The sequence below is a fragment of the Gymnogyps californianus genome, chromosome 1 (assembly GCF_018139145.2).
Source record: "Gymnogyps californianus isolate 813 chromosome 1, ASM1813914v2, whole genome shotgun sequence".
Lineage (NCBI taxonomy): Eukaryota > Metazoa > Chordata > Aves > Accipitriformes > Cathartidae > Gymnogyps > Gymnogyps californianus.
In genome coordinates, this window is record NC_059471.1 from 168,517,437 (window position 1) to 168,539,040 (window position 21,604).

General features: G+C 43.0%; 1 protein-coding gene across 2 annotated transcripts; it reads left to right on the plus strand.

The window, feature by feature from the left end:
• Window positions 1–676: 676 nt before the first annotated feature.
• UBE2N (ubiquitin conjugating enzyme E2 N) lies at window positions 677–19,950 on the plus strand. Of its 2 annotated transcripts, none has more exons than XM_050890653.1 (4): window positions 677–784; window positions 18,076–18,322; window positions 18,507–18,647; window positions 19,267–19,950. In XM_050890653.1, the coding sequence occupies exons 1-4, from the start codon at window positions 755–757 to the stop codon at window positions 19,305–19,307; spliced, it is 459 nt and encodes a 152-aa protein (XP_050746610.1). In that variant the 5' UTR covers window positions 677–754; the 3' UTR covers window positions 19,308–19,950. The 2 variants fall into 2 exon arrangements, with proteins under 2 accessions (XP_050746610.1, XP_050746619.1); XM_050890662.1 differs by lacking the exon at window positions 677–784 and adding an exon at window positions 1,664–1,708.
• Window positions 19,951–21,604: the final 1,654 nt, after the last annotated feature.

The window sequence follows — 21,604 nt, forward strand, 5'->3', positions numbered from 1 at the left end:
TTTGTGACAGGTTTAGTGGCACTCACACTGCCTGAGATCAGGTACACGTTGTACCATTACAGTGCACAGGACACGCTGACGAAGTCTTAATTCTGTCAGTGTTGAATGATGACCCCACACACTTATTACAAACAGGCTTCTCCTGCCTTTGCAGATAGCCGGTGCACGTCATGGAGGGAGTAAATCACAGGGACCATAAGCAGCTCCAGCAGCTGGGCTCTGCCAGCTCGTACCGGGGCGGCCGAGGAGGCCGCTGCCCCCGGGCGTTGCCCACTTCTCCCGCAGGACTTGGGGAAGCGAACGCCCCTCCCGGGCCCGCAGGCTGGCTGCCCTGGCTCACTTTAGCTTGGGGCAGCCCGCCGGGCCGTGAAGGGAGACGGCGGGTTGGTCCCGCCACCCGCGGCCGGGGCGGCGCGGCCTCAGGCAGAGGGCGGTGCGGGCGGCGGCACGCCCCGGCCCTCCTGCCGCCTCACGCCCCCCCCCCCCCAGCGCGCCCTCCGCCACGCTCGTGCCCACGGGCAGCGGAATCCCGCGGGTCCCCTCGCAGCCGAGGGGGCCGCCTCACCCCCGGAGCGCCCCGCGGCGGGGGCAGCGGCTGCCGGCGAGCGGCCGTTCCGGCGGGCGGGCACGGCCTACATTGCCCGGCGTCCCGCTCCGAGGGCGGCGCCACCGGAAGCGCGGCGCGGACTACTTCCGGCTGTGCGCGAGCCCCGAGCGGAGGCGAGCCCGCGAGCCTGCACCCCGACGAGACAAGATGGCCGGGCTGCCCCGCAGGATCATCAAGGTACCGCCGCCCTCCCCGCTGCCGCGCACCGCGGGGGGCTTGAGGAGCGGCCGGGCCGGGCCGGGCCCCGCTCGGCGGGCAGGGCTGGGCTGGGCCGGGTCGGGCCGGGCGCCGCTTCCGGTGCCCGGGAGCAGGGCCGCGCGGGGGCAGGGCCGCTCCCAGGCCTCCTCTTTTCCCTGCCGGGCGGCAGGCGACCCGCCGCCGGGCCCGGCCGCCGCGAGTGGGGGCGCGGGGCCGCGCCGGGCCTGGTCCCCCCACCGCTTCTCGCCGCCGCCGCTGCTGACTGCACGGCCGCCCGCGGGGGCTCCCGGGCCCCGGTGGCGGCGTGCGCGGGCGGTGAGGAGAGGCTGGGCCCTCCTGGTGGGCCGGGGGCGGCGGGTGGGCCCGCGCTTATCACGGTAACAGCCCGGGCGGCAGCGGCGCCTCACATCCTCTGGTGCTGCCGTCAGTCGGGTGCTTGCGTGCCCCTTCCGGGGCCTGGAGCTTGAAAGGCACCCCCCCACCCTCTTCCGCCGGCGGTGCGCCCCGCAGACGGGCAGCGCGGCGCCCGGCCTGGCCCCGGCTCCCCGGCACAGCTCTCGCCGTGTTTGGGCCGGGGGAGCGCGGCGGCGGCGCGGTGCTCGGGTTCCTCCTCCTCCTCCTGTGCGAGGAGGGACAAAACACAGCAAGTAGTTAAACCTGGCCTTCAGCTGTACGTCGGGGGCATCCGTACACGCTAGGCCAGCCTGGTTACTACTACGTGCGCTCTGAGCTGTCGGCTCTTACGGTATTAGCGTGTTCATGCTGGTGGTTCGGTGTCTTGTTTCGACTTTCATTTACCAAGCTTTGTAAGGGCTCTCAACTTTGGGGTACTTCCAGCTGACCCTCCGAGTGCAGTTTCGGCTTAAGACTTGAATGATTTGGAGTCACTCAACAGAGATACAGGTAGCTGCATTGTATGCTATCAAAAGATAGCTTGGTTCTGTAGCTAGCATGGATGTTTGTGCTGGGCTGCTGTCTCCCACTCGATTTGCAGTGATGTGAATTGAAGCCCTCAAATTGGTGATCACTCCCTTTACAAAAGTTACTAAGTGATTCCAGTAAGGTTTGTTAGCCCTCGTAGGAAATAACAGCATCCTTGTTACTTGTTGAAGTGAACAAATGTCACAATTTATAATGCTGTGAAGCTCTCTTGGTTGAGCACACAATGTTGGCAACCATTGTAAAACACCTGAGTGTAGAATATGTTGAGTAGTGGATGAAAAAATAAAACTGGATTTTCTCTAAAAAGTCAAGTTATCTAACAGGTGATAGAGGAGATGAGATAACAATAAGGCAGGAGTAGCGTTTATCTTGTGTGAAACAGACTAAACTATGACTACTGCTCAGAATTGTAAGCAGTAAAAATAACGAAGACAAATCTTACAGAATGAGTTTGACAGTCATCCAGCTGCCTTAGTGCACAGCATGCAAAGCTGAATATATTTCAGGTGTGAGAGGGAACACTGATTCATAATACAGTGGAACTGGTATTCATCACAGAGTTGTGGTAAGAGCTCAGTCATGAGGCTGGTGTGGTGTTAAATATTTTTAATAGCTTTTTACAATGCCCCTGAATACAACCAAGAAGCGCACCCACTTGTAAGCTGGTGCATAAATTTCCTTCTTGGTGCTTTTGGGTTTTTTTTATGCTTTTCTAGAAAAAACCTGGAGCAATTCACATGACTCACTTCAAAGATGTGTGATGGCATGGGAATGTTTCCTCTCCTCCTGGAGAGGGGAGGTGGAGGGCAGCAGAAGAGAGACCTAGAAGCTCCAGATTTCCTCCAGAGCATCCCCCTTAGAGTTTTTGAGATTGTTATTTGTTATAGGGTGGTGTGTACAGTGGGTTGTGTATTTCCATGTATGCATTATAGGTTGTCTGCAGCCAGTCTAGAGCTTTTAAATCTTGGATTGGTTGTGTTAGATGACCAGTTCTTTAGCTCCTGTGCTGTGCATGCGTTAGGTTGCCAGATGTGCATACATGCACAGTCCGGGACTTGAATCTGATTAGTTACTACAGCCTCAAAAATGTGCAAAGTCATATTTTGAAATATCGCAGCTGCAGAGGTGCAGACCTAGAAATATGCCTGCTTGAGTCTTCAGGAGTCTTGAGTGAGAATTGTTTTGACCTATTCTATCCTGTCAATCTTGACATTAAGAGTTAAATTTCCTATTTCTGGTTGCCTTAGAGGGAGGGGAGGGAGTGAACTCTGCTGCTAGTGAGAATTTGAAAGATCAAGAAAGGAAATGGAAGAGAGTGATAGGGAAGGAAAGAGCTGTAGAAAGGTGAAATAACTCCAGGAACAAGAGGATCTGATTTTCTTTATGCACAGTAATAAATATGATGATAAATAAATAAATGGCTTACATTACTGTTAGGAAGAGACTTTCTTCCTTTGATCCACGTGCACCCTTTGTGTTGTCATCCAAGGGAGGCTGTCGATGGCTGATTGGGGGTAGGAGTGCATATTTGTGCTGTAATGAAGTACAGAATCTAGCTAACCGCTCGAAACGCAGTTGGCGTTCCTCATCTTGACCGACTGCTGGCAGATGGCCTGGCTCTCAGGTTGACTAGCGGCCCTGTACCCCTCAGCCTGTTTCTTCGCTATGTGCAGGCTGTCATCTAGCCCAGTAGGAGAGCGGTAGCTTTCCTTGTCTCAGCAGAGTGCTCTATTTATATTTCCAGTACTTTCCCTAAATTCAATTAAAAGGTGACAGTATAGATGTTGCAAAGCAGTTGTTATAGAAGATACAGAATTACTCCTGGTTTGCTGTCCTCAGATTACTTAGAAACACAGACTTTAAACAAGTTAGGGGGGAATGATCTGTAGGCGCAAGAGATGACGTGCTTTAGAGCTGTGACTTAGTGTTAGCACATCACAAATGGTGAGTAGAAAATGATGATACAGTTTTGAATCTTTAAAGATATAATTGGAATTGGAAACCCTTCTATCTTGTGAATAGAGAAGAGGTATTTTTATTTTCTTCAATAGTCAAAAACCAAGGGTCCTCTGAGAATCACCTTGACAAGAAAATCTATTAATGTAAGATAAAACAAAAATGCGGTATGGCACATTTACATAGATGTGTGTTTTTGATGCTGTAAACTTTTTTACTACTGGACAGTATTAAAAAGTGAGCCTTTGCAATACCCATAATAAATAAGCCCAGTGATTTTTACTTTCGAGCACTTATTACACCAATTCTCTCCAGTGTTGCAAAGTCACGTAGCTCCAGTCGAGTAAGGAGTTGAATTGCATCTGATTTTTTTTTTTTTTTTGGCTGACATTCAAACCACCTCATTGCTGTGTCAAGTGCAGTTGGTATATCTGAATGGGATGGGCAATGCTGCCTCATGTCATCTTTTCAAATGTTTTTTCTGCTGTTTTCACTGCTGCAGTGATCTCATCATTCATAATTTGATGGCCAGATCTGTGTGTTAACTGTGTAGCCAGTTGTTAGCAGCGCTTCTGTTACAATCACTGCTGCTGCTCATACGAAGTAAACCATCTGAAGCAGTATCTGAGACTCCTTCAAACTTTTTTTATTAACGAATTTATCAGTGTTAACTTACTGAGGCTTTGATTTCCTCCCTTGCATGGTAGCGTGTTGTTGTCCAAGATATTCCTTCCTTGCTGTTTACTGTGAGAAGCTATTTCCACATTGCTGCCAGCGAGCTCCTGTTTGCAGTATGTTTTGAGAATCTGGTTAACATTTGGACTGCTGAGTTATAAAATGCTACCTCAAAGTGTAAAATTTCTGGGAGGTTTCATGGAGATTCTCATGGTGTATGTTGTGACAGGCAGCTACAGCGTTCTGTATTAGAGGTCAGTATAATCAGCTTTGTATGTTTTTTAAAATATAAATCAGGTATCTGGTCTGCAACTTCTGAAACTTTCTAGAAGTTCTTAAACAGTATTACTGGCAGCCACCTTGAAGTTTCTCACTGTCTTAGAAGCTATGGGCTTCTGCGGAATGGACATCTGTCTCCACATGAAAATTTAAGTCGCTATTACTTTTTGATTTCTTTGACATTTCTGGCCATTTTTTAATTTCCTGGATAAAAAAATTTAAATAAAGAGTGGCAGTAAACTTAATACCTTTTTGTGATATTTTGCATTTATTTGGATGGTGGTTAGGCATAGAAAACATTACTTCCGGACGGTGCTGTTCCTGGGCATTTGTCAGAGAAGCTGTATATTTGGTCTTTGCAATGTCTTTTTGCCCCTTGTATGCTATTTGAATCTTGTGGATAACTTCAAATTTGGACAGAAGGGTGAAAATTTTGGGAATTTTCAGAGGGTTTTTTGTACTATTCTTCTTAAAACCACCTTCCCCCACCTCCCCAAGAAATGTAGGAAGGTAGGAAGATAATACATATGCTACTTTGCGACCCTCATTGAGTCTTCTTGCCAGGTGACTAGTATAGTGTAGGCTGGCTGTAGTAGTGGGAGGGGTGTATAGGCAGGTATTGGAAGCCTGAAGTTTGGCAGGACAGATCCTCTGTGGAGATGTGGGAGGGAGCCTGAGAAAAAGGCTCAGGCCCAGATGATAAAAAAAAAACTTTCAAGTTAGACCAAGGTACCAGTTTTAAAAGGAAAATATGGAGTCTTAATAAAAGATCTTAAAGAGGACACTGATAACTTTCCACAGCATTTTCCTTAAAGAAGCTTTCAGTAGACACTAGAGAATAAAAACTGAGGAAGAAACAGCAAATAATCCAACTAAAGGCAAAAATCTTGTTTGGACCACCTTCTTGTATAATATTTGAGCAACTTCAAGGTACAAAACTACAGTACACCAAGCTTTCTAAGTACTGATGCTAATGGTTTTTTATCGCTTTGCATGCAGTTGTTTTATACTGTACTTGTCTGTTATGTTTACATGGCTTTCAGTGTATCATCAAAATTTGTTTTCTGTAATAGTACAAAACAAAACCACATTTTTGTATTTACATGTGACTGGTGGGTTTAATAGTGAGAAGCAAATGGCAAATTTTGCCATAGATGGTGTGGTGGGTTGACCCTGGCTGGACGCCAGGTGCCCACCAAAGCTGCTCTATCACTCCCTTCGTCAGCTGGACATGGGAGAGAGAATATAATGAAAGGCTCGTGGGTCGAGATAAGGACAGGGAGATCACTCAGCAATTACTGTCACGGGCAAAACAGACTTGACTTGGGGTAATTAATTTATTACCAATCAAAATCAGAGTAGGCTAATGAGAAAATAAAAACTGAATCTTAAAACGCCTTCCCCCCACCCTTCCCTTCTTCCTGGGCTCAACTTCACTTCCGAATTCTCTGCCTCCTCCCCACCAGTGGCACAGGGGGACGGGGAATGGGGGTTGTGGTCAGTTCATCACATGTTGTCTCTGCCGCTCCTTTCTCCTCAGGGGGAGGACTCCTCACACTCTTCCCCTGCTCCAGCGTGGGGTCCCTCCCACGGGAGACAGTCCTCCATGGACTTCTCCAATGTGAGGCCTTCCCACAGGCTGCAGTTCTTCACAAACTGCTCCAGCATGGGTCCCATCCACGGGGTGCAGTCCTTCAGGAACAGACTGCTCTAGCATGGGTCCCCCACAGGGTCACAAGTCCTGCCAGCAAACCTGCTTCAGCATGGGCTCCTCTCTCCATGGGTCCGCAGGTCCTGCCAGGAGCCTGCTCCAGCGCGGGATCTCCATGGGGTCACAGCCTCCTTTGGGCACATCCACCTGCTCTGGTGTGGGCTCCTCCACGGGCTGCAGGTGGATAACTGCTCCACCGTGGACCTCTGTGGGCTGCAGGGGGACAGCCTGCCTCACCACGGTCTTCACCACAGGCTGCAGGGGAATCTCTGCTTCGGCGCCTGGAGCACCTCCTCCTTCTTCATTGACCTTGGCATCTGCATAGTTGTTTCTCACACATATTCTCACTCCTCTCTCTGGCTGCTGCTGCCCAGGTTTTTTTGTCCCCTCTTTCTTAAACATGTTATCCCAGAGGTGCTACCAGTGTTGCTGATGGGCTTGGCCTTGGCCAGCAGCGGGTCTGTCTTGGAGCCGGCTGGCATTGGCTCTGTCGGACACAGGGGAAGCTTCTAGCAGCTGCTCACAGAAACCACGCCCGTAGGCCCCCCCCAAAACCTTGCCACACAAACGCAATACAGATGGCATTTGGACAGAAGCTCTGTGTGAATTATTGTTTGCTTTAACCACACTTTGATAGTTGACTCTGCACTGTATATTAATGCAAGACTCTAATGCAAATGTGCTCCATCAGTATAACTGCAGGAATTGTTTACACTATTAGCTTAGTGAATTTAGTTATGCCTCACTTTACTATAGCTGGAGATGCCCCATGAAAAGCTTGATCTGTGCTAGTACATAGATAATCCTCTAGGAATTTGCATAGGATCTCAGCTTCACAGTTCCAAAATCCTGTAATCTGCTGTGGAAAATTCGAGAACAAGGTCATTCTCAGGGGAGAGTGGTGCTGACCTTAAAAATGCCCTTCTTCATATTACTGGTGTTGGCAACAAGGTCGTCTTCCAAGAGTGGGTAGATTCTGGATTTTTTTTTTTCTGGGCAGGCGCTGTTACCTGGAGTACATTTGTCTTCATCTCACTGTAAGTGACTTTGCAGTAGTTAAAATTGTTTGTGTGGTGATGGGAACTGGAGAACCAGAAGTGCATGAGGGAAGATTGTGAATGATCCAGAGTTCACGGTGCTTGCTTAGCAGAGCTGCAGTTTCAAGTTGCTGGACAGTTGTCCATAGATTGAGTACTATGGTTTCCAAATCTACTGTACCACCGTTCTATTCTTTCTTTTTTACAGCCGATGCCTTTGACATGTTGACACTCAGAATGTTTTCTTGCTTTTTTCTTTTGGGGGGAGTAGATACAGTTGGGGCTGGTGATGGGGTCTGGGGACCCGCAGGGTGGTGGAAGCATTAGTTTACAGAGACGTTAGCCCAGTAATGAGTCCAGGAAGCGGAGGCAAGTGGGATGCTGACACTCAGGGATTATATGGCAAGGAAGTGAAGAATTCATGCGGAGGCCAGCTACTGGAAACCACAAGTGCAGCCTTCTATTTATGATGTCTGACCTTTGCTTTACAGTTTAATGGGCATTATTGCTAATTCTTTTTTTCCAAAAGGCAGACATTATTTTCAGAAGACTTTCTCTTATGTAGTTGTTTTACAGTGATATAATTTTAATCTAAACATTCTGAAATCTCTCTGACAATATGACATCTGCTTAGGTAACCAATTTATTTTCAGTAATGCTGGTTATAGCCAGTTCTTTACATAATTGTAGCTAATGAATTGATTGACCCTGGGAGAATTTGTGCTAAAATGTGATATGCTGTTATAAAAAGTTTTTGAATTAAGTCTTTGTGGTTTTCTGAGGCAGCTTTATCCCTATATGTAGAAGACAGTTTTGACTGATATGTTTCACTTTCTCCTACTGCTTCCCCCTCAAAAATCAAAGCAAAAACATGCATGCGGTTTACATTCTTGTGTGCAACTTATCAGTTCTTAGTGAAGGAGATCAGTGTGATCTTCCCCCTTATCCCACACTGACAGAACAGGAAAGAATTGCCATTTGGCAAGTAATAATAACTTGTCTGTGTGCTGATACGCTGCTTCATTTTGCCCTATGCAGCTAAAACCTTTAGTTTCTATTTCATACCCCAAAATTAATCCAAACTATTAGATGTAGTTGGAAGATAATAGTACTGGTAGCTGGCAAGGGTTTCCTGCAATCAGAATAAAAATATGAAACAAATGTATGCTGTATGTAGTCTGAATTGAAATGCTAAAGTTGGTGGTGTACTTCTGTGGTTTTTGCAGAGACCCAGCACAAGGCGGAAAAGTTGCCACCTAGTTAAGTTAGATTAACCAGAAGTTCTCAAGGTGATAAGTCTGCGGTTCATGTTGAGCAGCGTTACTGTACAAACAGATTTAGCCTGGGCTGTGCTGGCACAAAAGTTTTTTGTGCTGCTGCGGTGAACTTGGACTGAGGGACTGGTTTGGCTCAGAACTCTGCAGTAAAGGTTATTTCTTAAGCCAAATCAGTTGTGTGATCTCATTTGTTGTTTGACTTTGCAAATGCTTGGGCTGATGAAAGGGTGCATGGAATGGTGAGCGTACAAATTAGCGCTGCTGCTGAGAAGTTAGGGCTTCCCATTTGGGCAAACCCTTGCATTTTGTGAGGAAAGGAAGAGGTGGAGGTAGTTACAGATGTGAGTGAAGTTGATCAAGAAGGACTGAGAACCTGGCTTAAGTGGTGGAGAGAAAAGCAATTTGACTCAATTGTAAACTCAACAGCTGAAGCCAATGAAGAATGAGATAAAGGACTTGCATTGATTTTAGTCATTGAGAGTGGAACTTAGGTGTAACTTTTTTTAAAAATCTCTTTGCTATTTGCTATTGGTAGTGACTTTTCATCTGCTTTAGAAATCTTCCTGGAGGACTTGGCAGCAAATGTCTGATCTCCCCTAGGAACCAAATATTGAAGAGACTGATGAGCAATCAGTTAAACTGAAAGATAGCTCTTTTTCCTCATCACATCTTCTCCCACATAAACTGGTATGTGTGGTACCCTCCAAGTGGTAACTGTTATCATTTCAACTATAGCAGAAAATGGAGGTAGTGGCTTTCATTTTAAGTCTGTCATCTTTTTGAAGAACGCTAATTTGCAATATCATCTGCGGAGTCTGAAACTGTCTACCACATCTTCTCTAAAAGCACTTCTGGATGCAACAGTTCAAACACATTTCAGATTAAAAGTTACCTTGTGATTTATGCTGTAGTGGGTTGACCTTGGCCAGCTGCCAGATGCCCACCCAGCCACACTCTCCCCACCTCAACCAGGCAGGGGGAGAAAATAAGGTGGAAAAGCTTATAGGTCAAGACAAAGACAGGGAGATGACTTACTGATTACCATCACAGGCAAAACAGACTCAACTTGGGGAAAACTAATTAAGTTATTGCAAAGTAAAATAGAATTGGATGGTGAGAAACAAAGACAAAATTAAAACATCACCTTTGCCCCCCTTTTCCCACGCTCAACTTCAGTCCTTCACTCCCAACTCCTCTACCTCCCCTGTCCCTGATGGTTGCAGGGGGATGGGGAACGGGGGTTTGTGGTCAGTCCATAACAGCTCCTCTCTGCTATTCCCCCATCCTCACGCTTTTCCCGTGCTCCAGCGTGGTCCTCTCCATGGGCTGCAGTGTGGATGTCTTCTCCATGGGCTACAGGGAATCTCTGCTCCGGTGCCTGGAGCATCTCCTCACTTTCCTTCTCTGACTTTGGTGTTCACACTAGTCTTGCACACACTTCTTGTTTTGCCTCACTATTCTGTCTGTGTGATGTTTTCCATCCTTTCTTAAATACATTTTCCCAGATGTGCCACCATCTTGGCTGATAGGCTCAGCTGTGCCCTGCAGCAGGTCTGTTGGAGCTGGCTGTGTCTGGCACTGCGCAGCTCCTGGCCTCTTCCCACAGAGGTCACTCCTGGAGCCCTCCTGCTGTCAATACCTTGACACCTACACCCTGTACATATGCCTAGACAGTTATGCAGTTAAATTAGACCATACCAAATACAAGTTTTATCTCCCAAAGAAGCGAGGCAAGCTGATGTGTATTTCTTTCAATCTGGGTGCCTCTTTCATTTTACCAATAACTTTCTTTTAGGCCATCTTGGGACTGCTTATGCAGTGTTGCATCCTGTTGTTCCTTTTATAAATGGCCAAGGCTACCGAAGAAGTTTGTTTAGTAGCCAGCTGTTTGGAGACCCTTGCTTGTAGCACCTATGGAAGAAACCTATCAAGAGATGTGCAGATTTAAATCATTTGTACTGGTGGAAGATGCTTTTAGCCACAGCCAATGCCGACTGTTCATCAGTTTCTGTTGGAAGTTACTGTCCTCTCCTAGATGGCAGCAGAGTTTGTATGCTGTCAGTCAACGTTTTTCGGGTTAAAGATCTAGTTAAGAGAGCCCAGCTCACTTTTCCTGAGTTGAACTGGGAATGCTGACAGGGTTTACTTTCTCGGTAGATTTGCAGGATGGTGATTTCTGGCAAGGGGGAAGCAATAAGCACTGGGAGTTGAGCTGTGAGCTGTAATTCCTGTTGCAGGTTAAGTCTTATTAAGACAAAGATACTCATCCATCATCTGTCTTCCCTGATCTGTTCAGAATAAAGCCACCTAGGGTTAGTTGAACCTACAGGTAAAGGTGGATATTACCTACATTTTTTCACAGTCTGAAGTAGATTAGAGTGGGCTTGTACCTTGCCTTGGCCTGACAAAGTTGTAGGGGTGTAACCTCCATCTTAGTAGGTGATGCTGAAGGTAAACTACTTGACTACTGCATAGAGAATTGAGCTAGTAAATGTGCTGCTGAAAATACAAGGAAAGAATCATTCACCTGAGACTTTGCATAAGGGTGTGGTGTTGTGCCATTTTAAATATTTAGCAGCTCTAAGACCTGCAATATTTTCTCTTTGCGTAAGAGGCCTTACTGTTTTCTGTTTTGCAGTTTCAGAATAATTTTATCACAGCTATGTTGACCTCTGAAAGTCTTAATGATGTTATCTCTCTTTTTAAGGTACTAGCATAAAGCTGCTAGTCAGATGCTTTTCTGTAGTTTCAACACTATAAAAGGTTGCTAGATAACTGTTTATAACAAGTAAGAAGATATACAGTGTCTTTGGTGTTTAAGACTTATAGATGGATGAAGACTTTAATTTAGCAGTTTACCATCTGTTACTGAAATTAGCCCTGTTGGTAGTTAAGCTTCTTCCTTTGGAATGAGGAGGTAGCCTCTGCGTTTCCTTTTTAGGTTGGTTACAGAATAGTAATCTGTTATGCTAGTATCTCACTGTGATTAATACTGCAGTCTCAACTCTTTAAACCAGCCCTTTCACCAAAAGGAGCAGTCTGTTCTCCCATCCTTTTGACAGCATGTGTTTGCACCCTCCTTTTTGTTGGCACAGCTGTTTGCCTGGACATGTGGTGAACTGCATGAGGGACTCTTCTCTCTTGCATGATTTTTTTTTTTTCTTTTTTCTTCCAGATCGGCTACATGCTATGTTTCACCATGAGGTCGAGAGACAGCTATACAGGCAAAAGTGAAGGTGCATAATAGGCTGCAGTGGAAAGGCAGCACAGCTTTTTTCTTCCTTTCCCCAGTGGCCACTCATTTATCAGCTTAAAATGTTCAGGCTTTGTAAGGTGTTGGGATTTCTCTAAGCTCCGTTTGTTCTAATGGATTTTGTGAATTTCACCAGATGATTTCACAGCTGATATTGAAGGACTGTGTAGAGCAGAGGACCGTGCTAGATTCTGTCAAAAAATGTATTCCTTCAATTGTAACATCTCACTGAAGACTACTGTATTTAACTTGTGGATTAATATGCAGAATTCTTTACTTATTGAAGGTAACTGTATAGCAGTAATACCCCAGTTTTCTTATTTCATATTCAGTATCAGGAAATTCAGCATGCAGACAGCTGAATTACTAAGCAAAGCAAATTTGACTGAAGACATGGAGCTTGGATTTCTTCTTTGAGCTAGTTTGTGCTGACTTTGCAAGCAAGCTTCTTTCTTAAATTCTAGCGGCCTTCATACAGTAGCCTTAAAGTTCCCGTATTTTGTAGGTGCTAGCTATTGATTTGTTCTTAACTTTTCTAGCCACGTCTGTTGGCAGGCAGTGTGAAATTGGTGGTGATTAACTATTGCCATAGTACAGGGAACGGAACTGCAATTATTTTTCAAAGCAAAGAATATAGTACTCCTTTCTAAAAAGCAATGAAGAAGCTTTAAAAATTGTCTAATCCCATGCAACAATTTCTTCCTTCACTACTGGAGAGGTCCCTGTCAGACAGGTGAAGCTTTAGAGATTTCGGTTCAGCTGCAGTGGCTCTGCTATGTAAGAAATAATGTTTGGGGATTTTTTTGCAAATACTTGCATACCTGAGTTTTCTGATTGTAGTTATATGCCAATATGATCCTGCCTTAGTTTGTTGATAGCAAGTAAGACTTCTGAAGTAGCTTTTTGTTTTCCAAAAATGTAGCATACAGAAATCTTTTTTGGTTGTTTTGACTGAGGCCTTGGCAGCTTGAGGCTTTTATAAACACTTCTGCAAGACTGGAAGTGATTAAAATAGTAGTATATTTCTAATGGATTCCTTCTTTGTACGCTTGTTCATATCTCCATGTGCTCTAACAATTGATTTTTGTGCATGTCTGTATGAAAGCATCTTCTGGGTTGTTCAGTTCACTTCCTTGAAGAAGAGCTCTGTCTTGTTCTGGATGTATGAACTACGAGAATCCTGGTGGTTATGTCTGCTTTTCAGTAGCTTTGTTTTTTTTCTCCTTCCACTGAAAGCAGGATAACCAAGCAAAAGCTCAAAGAATGAAACATACTCCCCTGCAAATCAATCTCTTGTGTTTGCGTGGCTTCTCTCAGTCTTGGCAACCCGAAAAACCCTCACTCCCACCTCCTGCTCTGTTGGTCTCTTCTAAAGATCACACCGCGCTCTCTTCCTGAGGCTTCTTGTCCTCACAGGTTACTGTAAAAACAGGTTGAGGATTTCTCCCCCTTGGGTACAATTAGTTTTCAATTTAATGTCTTCATAGAAGAATAGCTATGCAGAATGTCAGCTACACCATCTGTCCCATCCGTATCATCTGTCACTCTACTTCAGGCCACCTGTGTTAATAAGAAAAGCTTTGCTTTTGCTTGTCAAAACACATTCAACACTTCTGTGTTTTTTAACCACTTCAAAATAAGAAAGATCGAATTGTGGGGGGCATAACCAGTTGTGAATTACAGTGTTGTGTTTTTTTTTTAAAGTACTGACTGGCATGTATCTTCATTTTGGGTTTATTTTCTTTAGTCAATGGAAATTATGACATTAACTTGGAATTGGAAAAAGTGGAGTAAAAGCAGGAGCGAGAAGAGATCTCAATGTAAAAACATTGTAGAGTATGACAAATAGAAATAACAGCCTATGGCAGCATGGGGTACTTCGTTAAATGCTTTAGAGCTCAAAATATGTCCTGAAATCTCTTCTGTGAAACTAACTTCACTATGCTAGAGGAGAGCTAATAAGAAACACTATGAAGTGCTGTTCTGGAACACTAATTTGATGGAAATTTGTATTCCCATGAAGACAAAATTAACCGCTCTATTCTAAAAACATTTATTGTGAACAGCAGAACTGCAAAACCTGGTTTTCTGTGAATTTATCCTTTTTCCTCTTTAGCATGTTAATATTTGGGTATCCCAGCTTTTTTTACCCTTATTGGCAGGTTTTTTTTGCCAGGCAGGAATAGTATATACGTCGTTGGAATAAACTGGCCAAACAGCATGTAATATCAGAGTTCTTCATGTCTTTCTGTTCAGTAGCACTGAACTTGGTTTCTGTCTTAGACACTGACAGCTTACGAAACGTACAGAAAAGTTGAGATTGGACAAAGAGTTCAAAGGCAGTTTTGGGGAGAAAGGGGGAAGTAACAGGTTGCACAACACTCACTTCACCTAAAAAACTGTTAGAAAGATTTTGCCTAAAAAGATACTGGAAACTGAAGCATTGCGTATGCTTGATCTTCCTGATTAGTTAAAAAAGGTGGGAAGTTAAAAGTTTAATTAGAAGTGATTAATTTATTTATTTAAACATGTTTGAGAGACTGTTTTTCATTGGGTAACCATCCTCTGGGGAAAGTAATACAAAATTACAAAATAAGATCAACATGTAGTTAAACATTTTCCTTGTTTGTAGTCACATTTTGTGACTCTCTTGTGGGTGACTTACAGGGGTTTTTTTTGGTAATATACACTTAAAAAAAAAAAATCTTTAAGCAGTTCAGTTTCCTGAGCTGGTGTGTAGTGTTGCCCTGTATACTGACAACTGTTTCTCTTAAATATGACTTATTTCTCCAAGTCTTATGGCAAATCAAATTGATTTTAGTATTAGCATGTCTTTAACTGGCCATCTTACTGTAAAACGTGGAAGTCAAGTCCGTGATACCACCTTAGAACTGGACCTACTTGTATATTTAAGCATTTTATATGCTTAGACCTTAAAATGTAACTTTTTGATTAATTTCTCCCTTTCTGTTCTTTTTCCGTGGTTCCCCCCCAAACATATTGAAGATATTATTACAAATTTCTTCAGAATTGAAGGGCAAAAGCCTTATTTACTGTCAGAATTTAGCAGGTGGTGTTGATGTATTTAAGTACAAACATTTCATGTTCTTTTAATAAATGGCATCTTTCTTGTGTTTTTCATAGTCTAACAAGCTTGTCTGTGTTATACTGTTTTAAAAAGATGCTTTTCCTGAACTGAAGATGGTTCTCAGCTTTTGCATAAAATGGTAGTGATGTGTATTCACAGGAGTCATGAACTATCATTTTGTGTGTGTCAGAGAAGTTTAGCCTGGTGCTTGCTCTCTCAGCATGATGGCTGGATCAGAGCCTGGCGGGTATGAATGATGAGTGTCAACCAGTTCCCTCACAGACTTCTTGCAAGTATTCTTCCTCATCTCTGTTTGAAAACAGCTTCAATTATGCCGATAGTGGTGGAGCTCCATGCACAGTGCAGGAATTGAGGTGTGCTGGCTTAAAGCATTTTTCATCTAATGTTAATGTTCTACAGGGGGCCTGTATGGATTCTGAGTAGCCTCAGCACTAGTGTAGCTGTATGCAGCATAAATGCTTTTCTTTACACTCTCCTTTTCTGTGGTGTTTTATAGCAAGATAACCGCATCCATGTAATGTAGAGGCATAAAGGGCTATCTGAACGTGCTGACATCCTAGCGGTGGTATAGGCCCTTCAGTATAATGCGCTACCTCAATTAAAAGAATCATTTTTCTCATACATGGGCGCTCTCATTGTTTATTAACAAATGGTTTTTAGTGGCAGAATGTGCAGCTCGCAGCCAGGCATTGCTCCCTCAGCTATGCTGGCAGGTAGAAGTGCTGATGCTGCTGCCAGAGAACTGCTGATTCTGGGTTATTTTAAGCCAGGATTGGCTGCCCAGTATGGTTATAGTCAGCATACTGGCATAACTAGGGAGGCAGTCTGGGGACCAGAGTGACTGAGTGGGGGCTAGGGACTGCTGAGATCAGCCCAGCTATTAAAATGTGTTACCCTTAATATTAAAAAAAAAAGTCTTAAATTTGAGCATGCGCATAAGAACCAAAACCACGATTTGCCTACTAGCATGTATCTGGCAAAGTCCAAGTGGTAGCAGCTGTGAAGAAGTTTAAATATTGGGTCTTTTCGTTAAGTTCTTTCTTTAATGTCACGTTGGCTCACTGTATTAGTTTGTATTTGGCATAAGACACTGTTGCCTCTGCCAAAACTGTCAAACTGTAGTAAGTATATGGTCCTTCATAGGTGGAAATCCAAATTGTCCCATTTACCTGTGGCAGCACTCATACTGAAAACTTGCTGAAAGAAATGGAGAATGTTTTATGCGTTTACAGGGATAATCTGTAGTTTCTTACTGACTTTCATACCACTGAACTAAAGCTTTCAGCATTTGTTGTAATTGCTTTTCTACAGAATTACTGTACAAGTGAATAGCCAGCAGAATACAAATTCTGAGTACGTTATAAATTTATGTGTATCATTTAAATTATACTTGCAGAAGTGCGTGTAGACAGCTCTAAGAAGCTTGGATGGCCTTCCAGTGAGGTGTGTAAGTGGCATTGGCAGCTAATGCCTATGCAGATAAGTAGGCAATACGTAGTCACAACAAGGAATTAGACCAGAGAAATTTATTTTTATGTTTTCGTATGTACATAGTAATAACTTCAATATTATGATTTGTAGGACCTTGACAATTTTGAGGTAACTGGATTTTGGCGTTAATTACTGTGACTTCACTTCTTTAGCAAAAAATAATCAAATATATAAAGTGAGATGTTATTTAACTGCATCAAGACAGCCACATCACTTAAATGCTGTGTAAATTTATTTCTATAAAATGCCAGTATTGTAACAGTCCAGTTATGTTTGAAGAATGTATTAAGCCAAGTAGAGGTAATCTGTCTATTTTGTGCTTGTATTAGTGCTATTGTAGACAAACAGAATAAATATGCTATAAAACTGCTAAAAAAAAGTTAGTATTACACCTACAAGTTACCGTTTTTCATCAGTGGAAACAGGGTAATTTTTCTTTGTCAAAGCCAACACAGAAAGGTGGTGAAAAAATTAACTGTACATAGTAAAAACAAGCTAGAGGAAAAGCAGGGAATGGGGCTAAAATTACCTGAGGAAATGAGGCTTCTGCAGGACTTCTTGTCCCTGCCTAATGTCCTTCTGACTGTTTCGGCCTCGAGTTCTTTTTTAGAAGAAGGAGCAGAATGGTGCCTGTAAGACTTGTGAAGACTGGCAGCAGAGGACAGGGAAAGATGTACAGGACTTGGTTGGTCTGTCCGCTCAGTGCATTAGCAGCATGGATGGTCAGAACGTGGGCAGCTGTTGGCTGTGGTCACTGCGTGGTGCCTGAGGTAGGATTGGTGCTGTAGGCAGAAGAATTGAGCAACAAAGAATACAAATCTCTCTAGGAAACCAGGCTTCCCTAATTTTGCTACTTACAGAACAACTTGCCGGTCTCCTACTATTTGTTAGGGTGACTTTAAACACGGTTATACATAGGCTGAAAGTGCTCACACCAAAGCTATTTATGCATATATATGTGTAAATATATAAAACATCCTTAAAAACACCTTTAGTGTTGCAGCAGAGTAGTACTTTAAATTCTTCAAAGTTGGATCTGATTCCAGTACAAATGTTCATCTTAATAAACCAGTCCACTCTTGCTAGAGTAAACCTTGAACACTTCCTGTGAGTGACTAACCCCTTTGCCTTTTCACTTACGGGATTTTCTGTTTAAGGTAGAATAGGAAATGCTTTTGGTATTTTCATTGTGGTATTCTTTGAAGTGCTTTAAGTATATTGAAAAAAATAACAGCTTGACAGTAGTTTAATCAAAAGTTAAGAAATTTGAGGACAGCTTAATTGTTATCTATTACCTTGTGCTATACAAGCACACACTGTTGCAGCAGTTGAGGGATTCGAAAGGAGGTGCGTACCAGTTTACCACATCCTCATCTTCTTTCTGCAGATGTTCTTTGACTTTAAGGTATTTGTCTACCATTGTTTCTGTGGATGTAGGCAAATAGCTCATAACGAATACTTGTTTTTAAAATAGTTTGTACAGGTCGTGTTTATTTTAAATGAGTTGTATTTGTTATATTGCCTCCTCTTCTTCTTCTAGGAAACCCAGCGCTTGCTGGCAGAGCCAGTCCCTGGGATAAAAGCAGAGCCAGATGAAAGCAACGCACGTTATTTTCACGTGGTCATTGCAGGTCCACAGGATTCCCCCTTTGAGGGTGGGACATTTAAACTTGAACTATTCCTTCCAGAAGAATATCCAATGGCAGCTCCTAAAGTACGTTTCATGACCAAAATTTATCATCCTAATGTAGACAAGCTGGGAAGAATATGTTTAGATATTTTGAAAGGTAAGTGCTACGTTGTTTTCTTTCTCTTGATCTTAAGTACAGAAACTTGTAAATTGACCCTAAAAAGAGATTTCATTTGTTTAAAGAATACCTTGCTTATTCTTTAACCTGGGAGAGGAAAACTTGCTATTTCTGTAGACTATGGTGAATATGGTGTTTCATACTGCTATAAATGTCTCTTCAGATAAATGGTCCCCAGCTTTGCAGATTCGTACAGTTCTGCTATCAATCCAGGCTTTGTTAAGCGCTCCCAATCCAGATGATCCACTAGCAAATGATGTAGCTGAGCAATGGAAGACCAATGAAGCCCAAGCCATAGAAACAGGTGACGTATCTTACACTTTTTTTTTTCTCTAGTTTTAGGAAGTAGCTGATTACTAATTGGTTGGGGCATGTAAATCCTGACCTCTTGTTTTATGTCTGCAACTTGCAGAAACAATTATTGCATACAGTCATAGTCCAAGTACCCTGGGTGTGCCTGCAGTGGTCTATTTTCAAGTCTGTGAGGCTTGCTAGAAGAAAAGCTCTCTTGATCTGTTTTATCTTGAGTTGTCATGTTCCTAAATTGTAAGCGTGTCTAATTTGGAGTTGTGGTAAAATGAAAGTACACACCACTGCTTCTCCTCTAAAGCTTAAGGAACAGATTATCTGGTTTCAGAAAGTACATCTCTTCCGTACCTGCTTCTGTTGCAGGCTGTAATGGATTGAAAGAATTACTACATTATGCCTCTTCACTCTTGGATCCACTGTAGTCAGGCCACTTCTATAATATACAAAAGTTGACAGCTGCTGGAGTTCAAAATTGCACTTAATTTCAGAACTGATATATTTTGTGCACTTGTAGCAGTGGTATAAAAGCGATCTTTAAAAATAAGTATTTAAAATGACTTTAATAAGGCCTGAAAAATACATCTTTTCTTAAATGTGTTTCTTTTTCTTTACAGCCAGAGCATGGACTAGGCTATATGCCATGAATAATATTTAAATGCGCTTTGAACATCAAGTGTGCATCACTTCTCCTGTTCTGCCAAGACCTCTTCCTTTTTTGTTTGCATTTAATGGACACAGTCTTAGAAACATTACAGAATAAAAGCCCAGACATCTTCAGTCCTTTGGTGATTAAATGCACATTAGCAAATCTGTGTCTTGTCCTAATTCACTATTGTACCGCATGAGCAGAGGCTAGAAGTATCATCTGGATCGTTGTGAAATTGTTTGAAAGCAGCAGCACATCTCTGCTTTTAATCATTTTTCCCATCATGGTTTAAGTATAAGCACTGTGAATGAAGGTAGGCAGGGTTAGCTGTGGGGCTTTTTGTTTTAATTTTGTGGGCTCCTCCTCCCTTTTTATGGTGATGCTAATTGCATTGGTAAAAGCAGCTAACCAGTTATACTTTAGAATATACCCTCTAGCCCAGTCTAACTTAGACGCTGTAGGTGGACAAGCTTCATTGTTTGAACAAAAAATGGGAACATTAAACATCCATCACCTTCACTAATAATATTGTGATTCTGCTGTCAAGTGTAGAAAAATCCCTCCAAGAAAAAGCTTGTGACCATTTTGTATGGCTTGTCTGGAAAATCTCCTGTAAATCTTATGTTTTAGTAAAATATTTTTTGTTATTCTACTTTGCCTTTGTACAGTTTGTTTTGCTGTGTTTTCATTTCTCTAATGTGACAATCGTATTTAAAAAAATCAAAACCAGAATTGACAATTTGTCTTCACCATTCTGACAGATTAAACAGTAAAGAGGTGGAATTCACAAGATTTTTTTGCTTCTGTTTGCTGACTTTTTTATTAGCTTGTGTTATGTGGGTGACCTTACCTGGCCAATTTAATATGAAATTGCATTTGGAGTGACTTTTAGAAACAAGTCTCTGATGTAACCATAATTTTAGTAATGCATTGATATGCATTTTCATGGAAATAACCATAATCAACAGAGGTTGAGAGCAAATGACAGCACTAATTGTGAGTATGTGCATAACTTCTCTTTGCTGATTGTCATCAGATGTTAGGCTACACAGTTTTCTAACTTCTTTAATTCCTGCCCTCTATTAACATGAAATACCAGTGTGTAGAACCACTGTTACAGCCAGCTTGTGTATCGACTGATGTTTGCTTAACCACTTATAGCTAGCACCTCGTACCACTGGTTTTCTCTACAAGCCTTATTAAGCTACTTGCTTGAGCAACCAGTCTGCTTAAATAGCAACAAAGCTTCTTTATTGGAGGGAAGGAAAGCGATTAAAACCTTCCTTCTCATCCTTGTTTTTTGTGTATGCATCTTGTCTGGGAGTCCAGCATCTTTTCTGGGAACCTGTCTTATTGCTTCCCTTAATTTCTTGTAGCCCTGGTCTCTTTCTTTCCCCAAGCCCTCTCCCTCACCAAAAAAAGACAAAAAAAAAAAAGCTTAAAAGCTTTTGGCGAGGCCAACCTGAAGTGTATAAATGACAGCTTGTAGTGGTTGCAGTAGGGAGTATTTTGTCATGCAATTCAGCGGTATGGTTCTGTAGTCTTGGTATTCTCCCTCTTTCACCTCTTCTAACTCTAGTGTCATCTGGAATTTCTATAGAATGTGGTGTATTTATTGTGCTCTTATGTAAGATGAAGAATATCTATTAAAACTACCTTTTCCAACAGACAGTGCTTTCAGTGGTTAGTAACCGGTATTGTCCCTCAAAGTACTCTTTGTAACATGGTTGAAGCTTGGTTCAGAATTCAACTTTTTCACCAGACTGAGCTATAAAAAAAACTGTTTTAAAAGTAGTTTCGGTGTTGAGTGTAAGCCAAAGTTGCATTCAGGGCTTGTAACGCTTGTTTGTTCTTCAGAATGGGTAAGCACCATTAACTCTGCCTTCTCGTTACAAATGAGCTGGGTTTAGCTGGCATACCTCCCATGTGTCCTATCAACATGGGCAACTTTTGTGGCAGGCAGCTGAGAATACGTGAGCTGTGCGGTAGACCCTGGATTCACTTACCTCTTAAAGCTTTACCTTACACTACATATACAGCTTGCCTCAGCTCTGCCTCTAGTCCAAGGACGAGTGGCACCCCCAGAGGACAGTCAGACCCACCTAAGCACCCCCTTTGAAAGTGGCTTTCCCCTCCTTCGGTAGAGAAACAGGACCTGAACTGGCACTTACATCCCACCTAGTTTGAAGTTAAATTGTGTATCCAGACCCAAGGTCATTTAGCAGATGGCTGGGTATTTGTACGTTCAGGGCTTAACTCAGCTAGAGTTGGCAGCTAATTGGAGGATGTAATTAAAACTGAGTAAG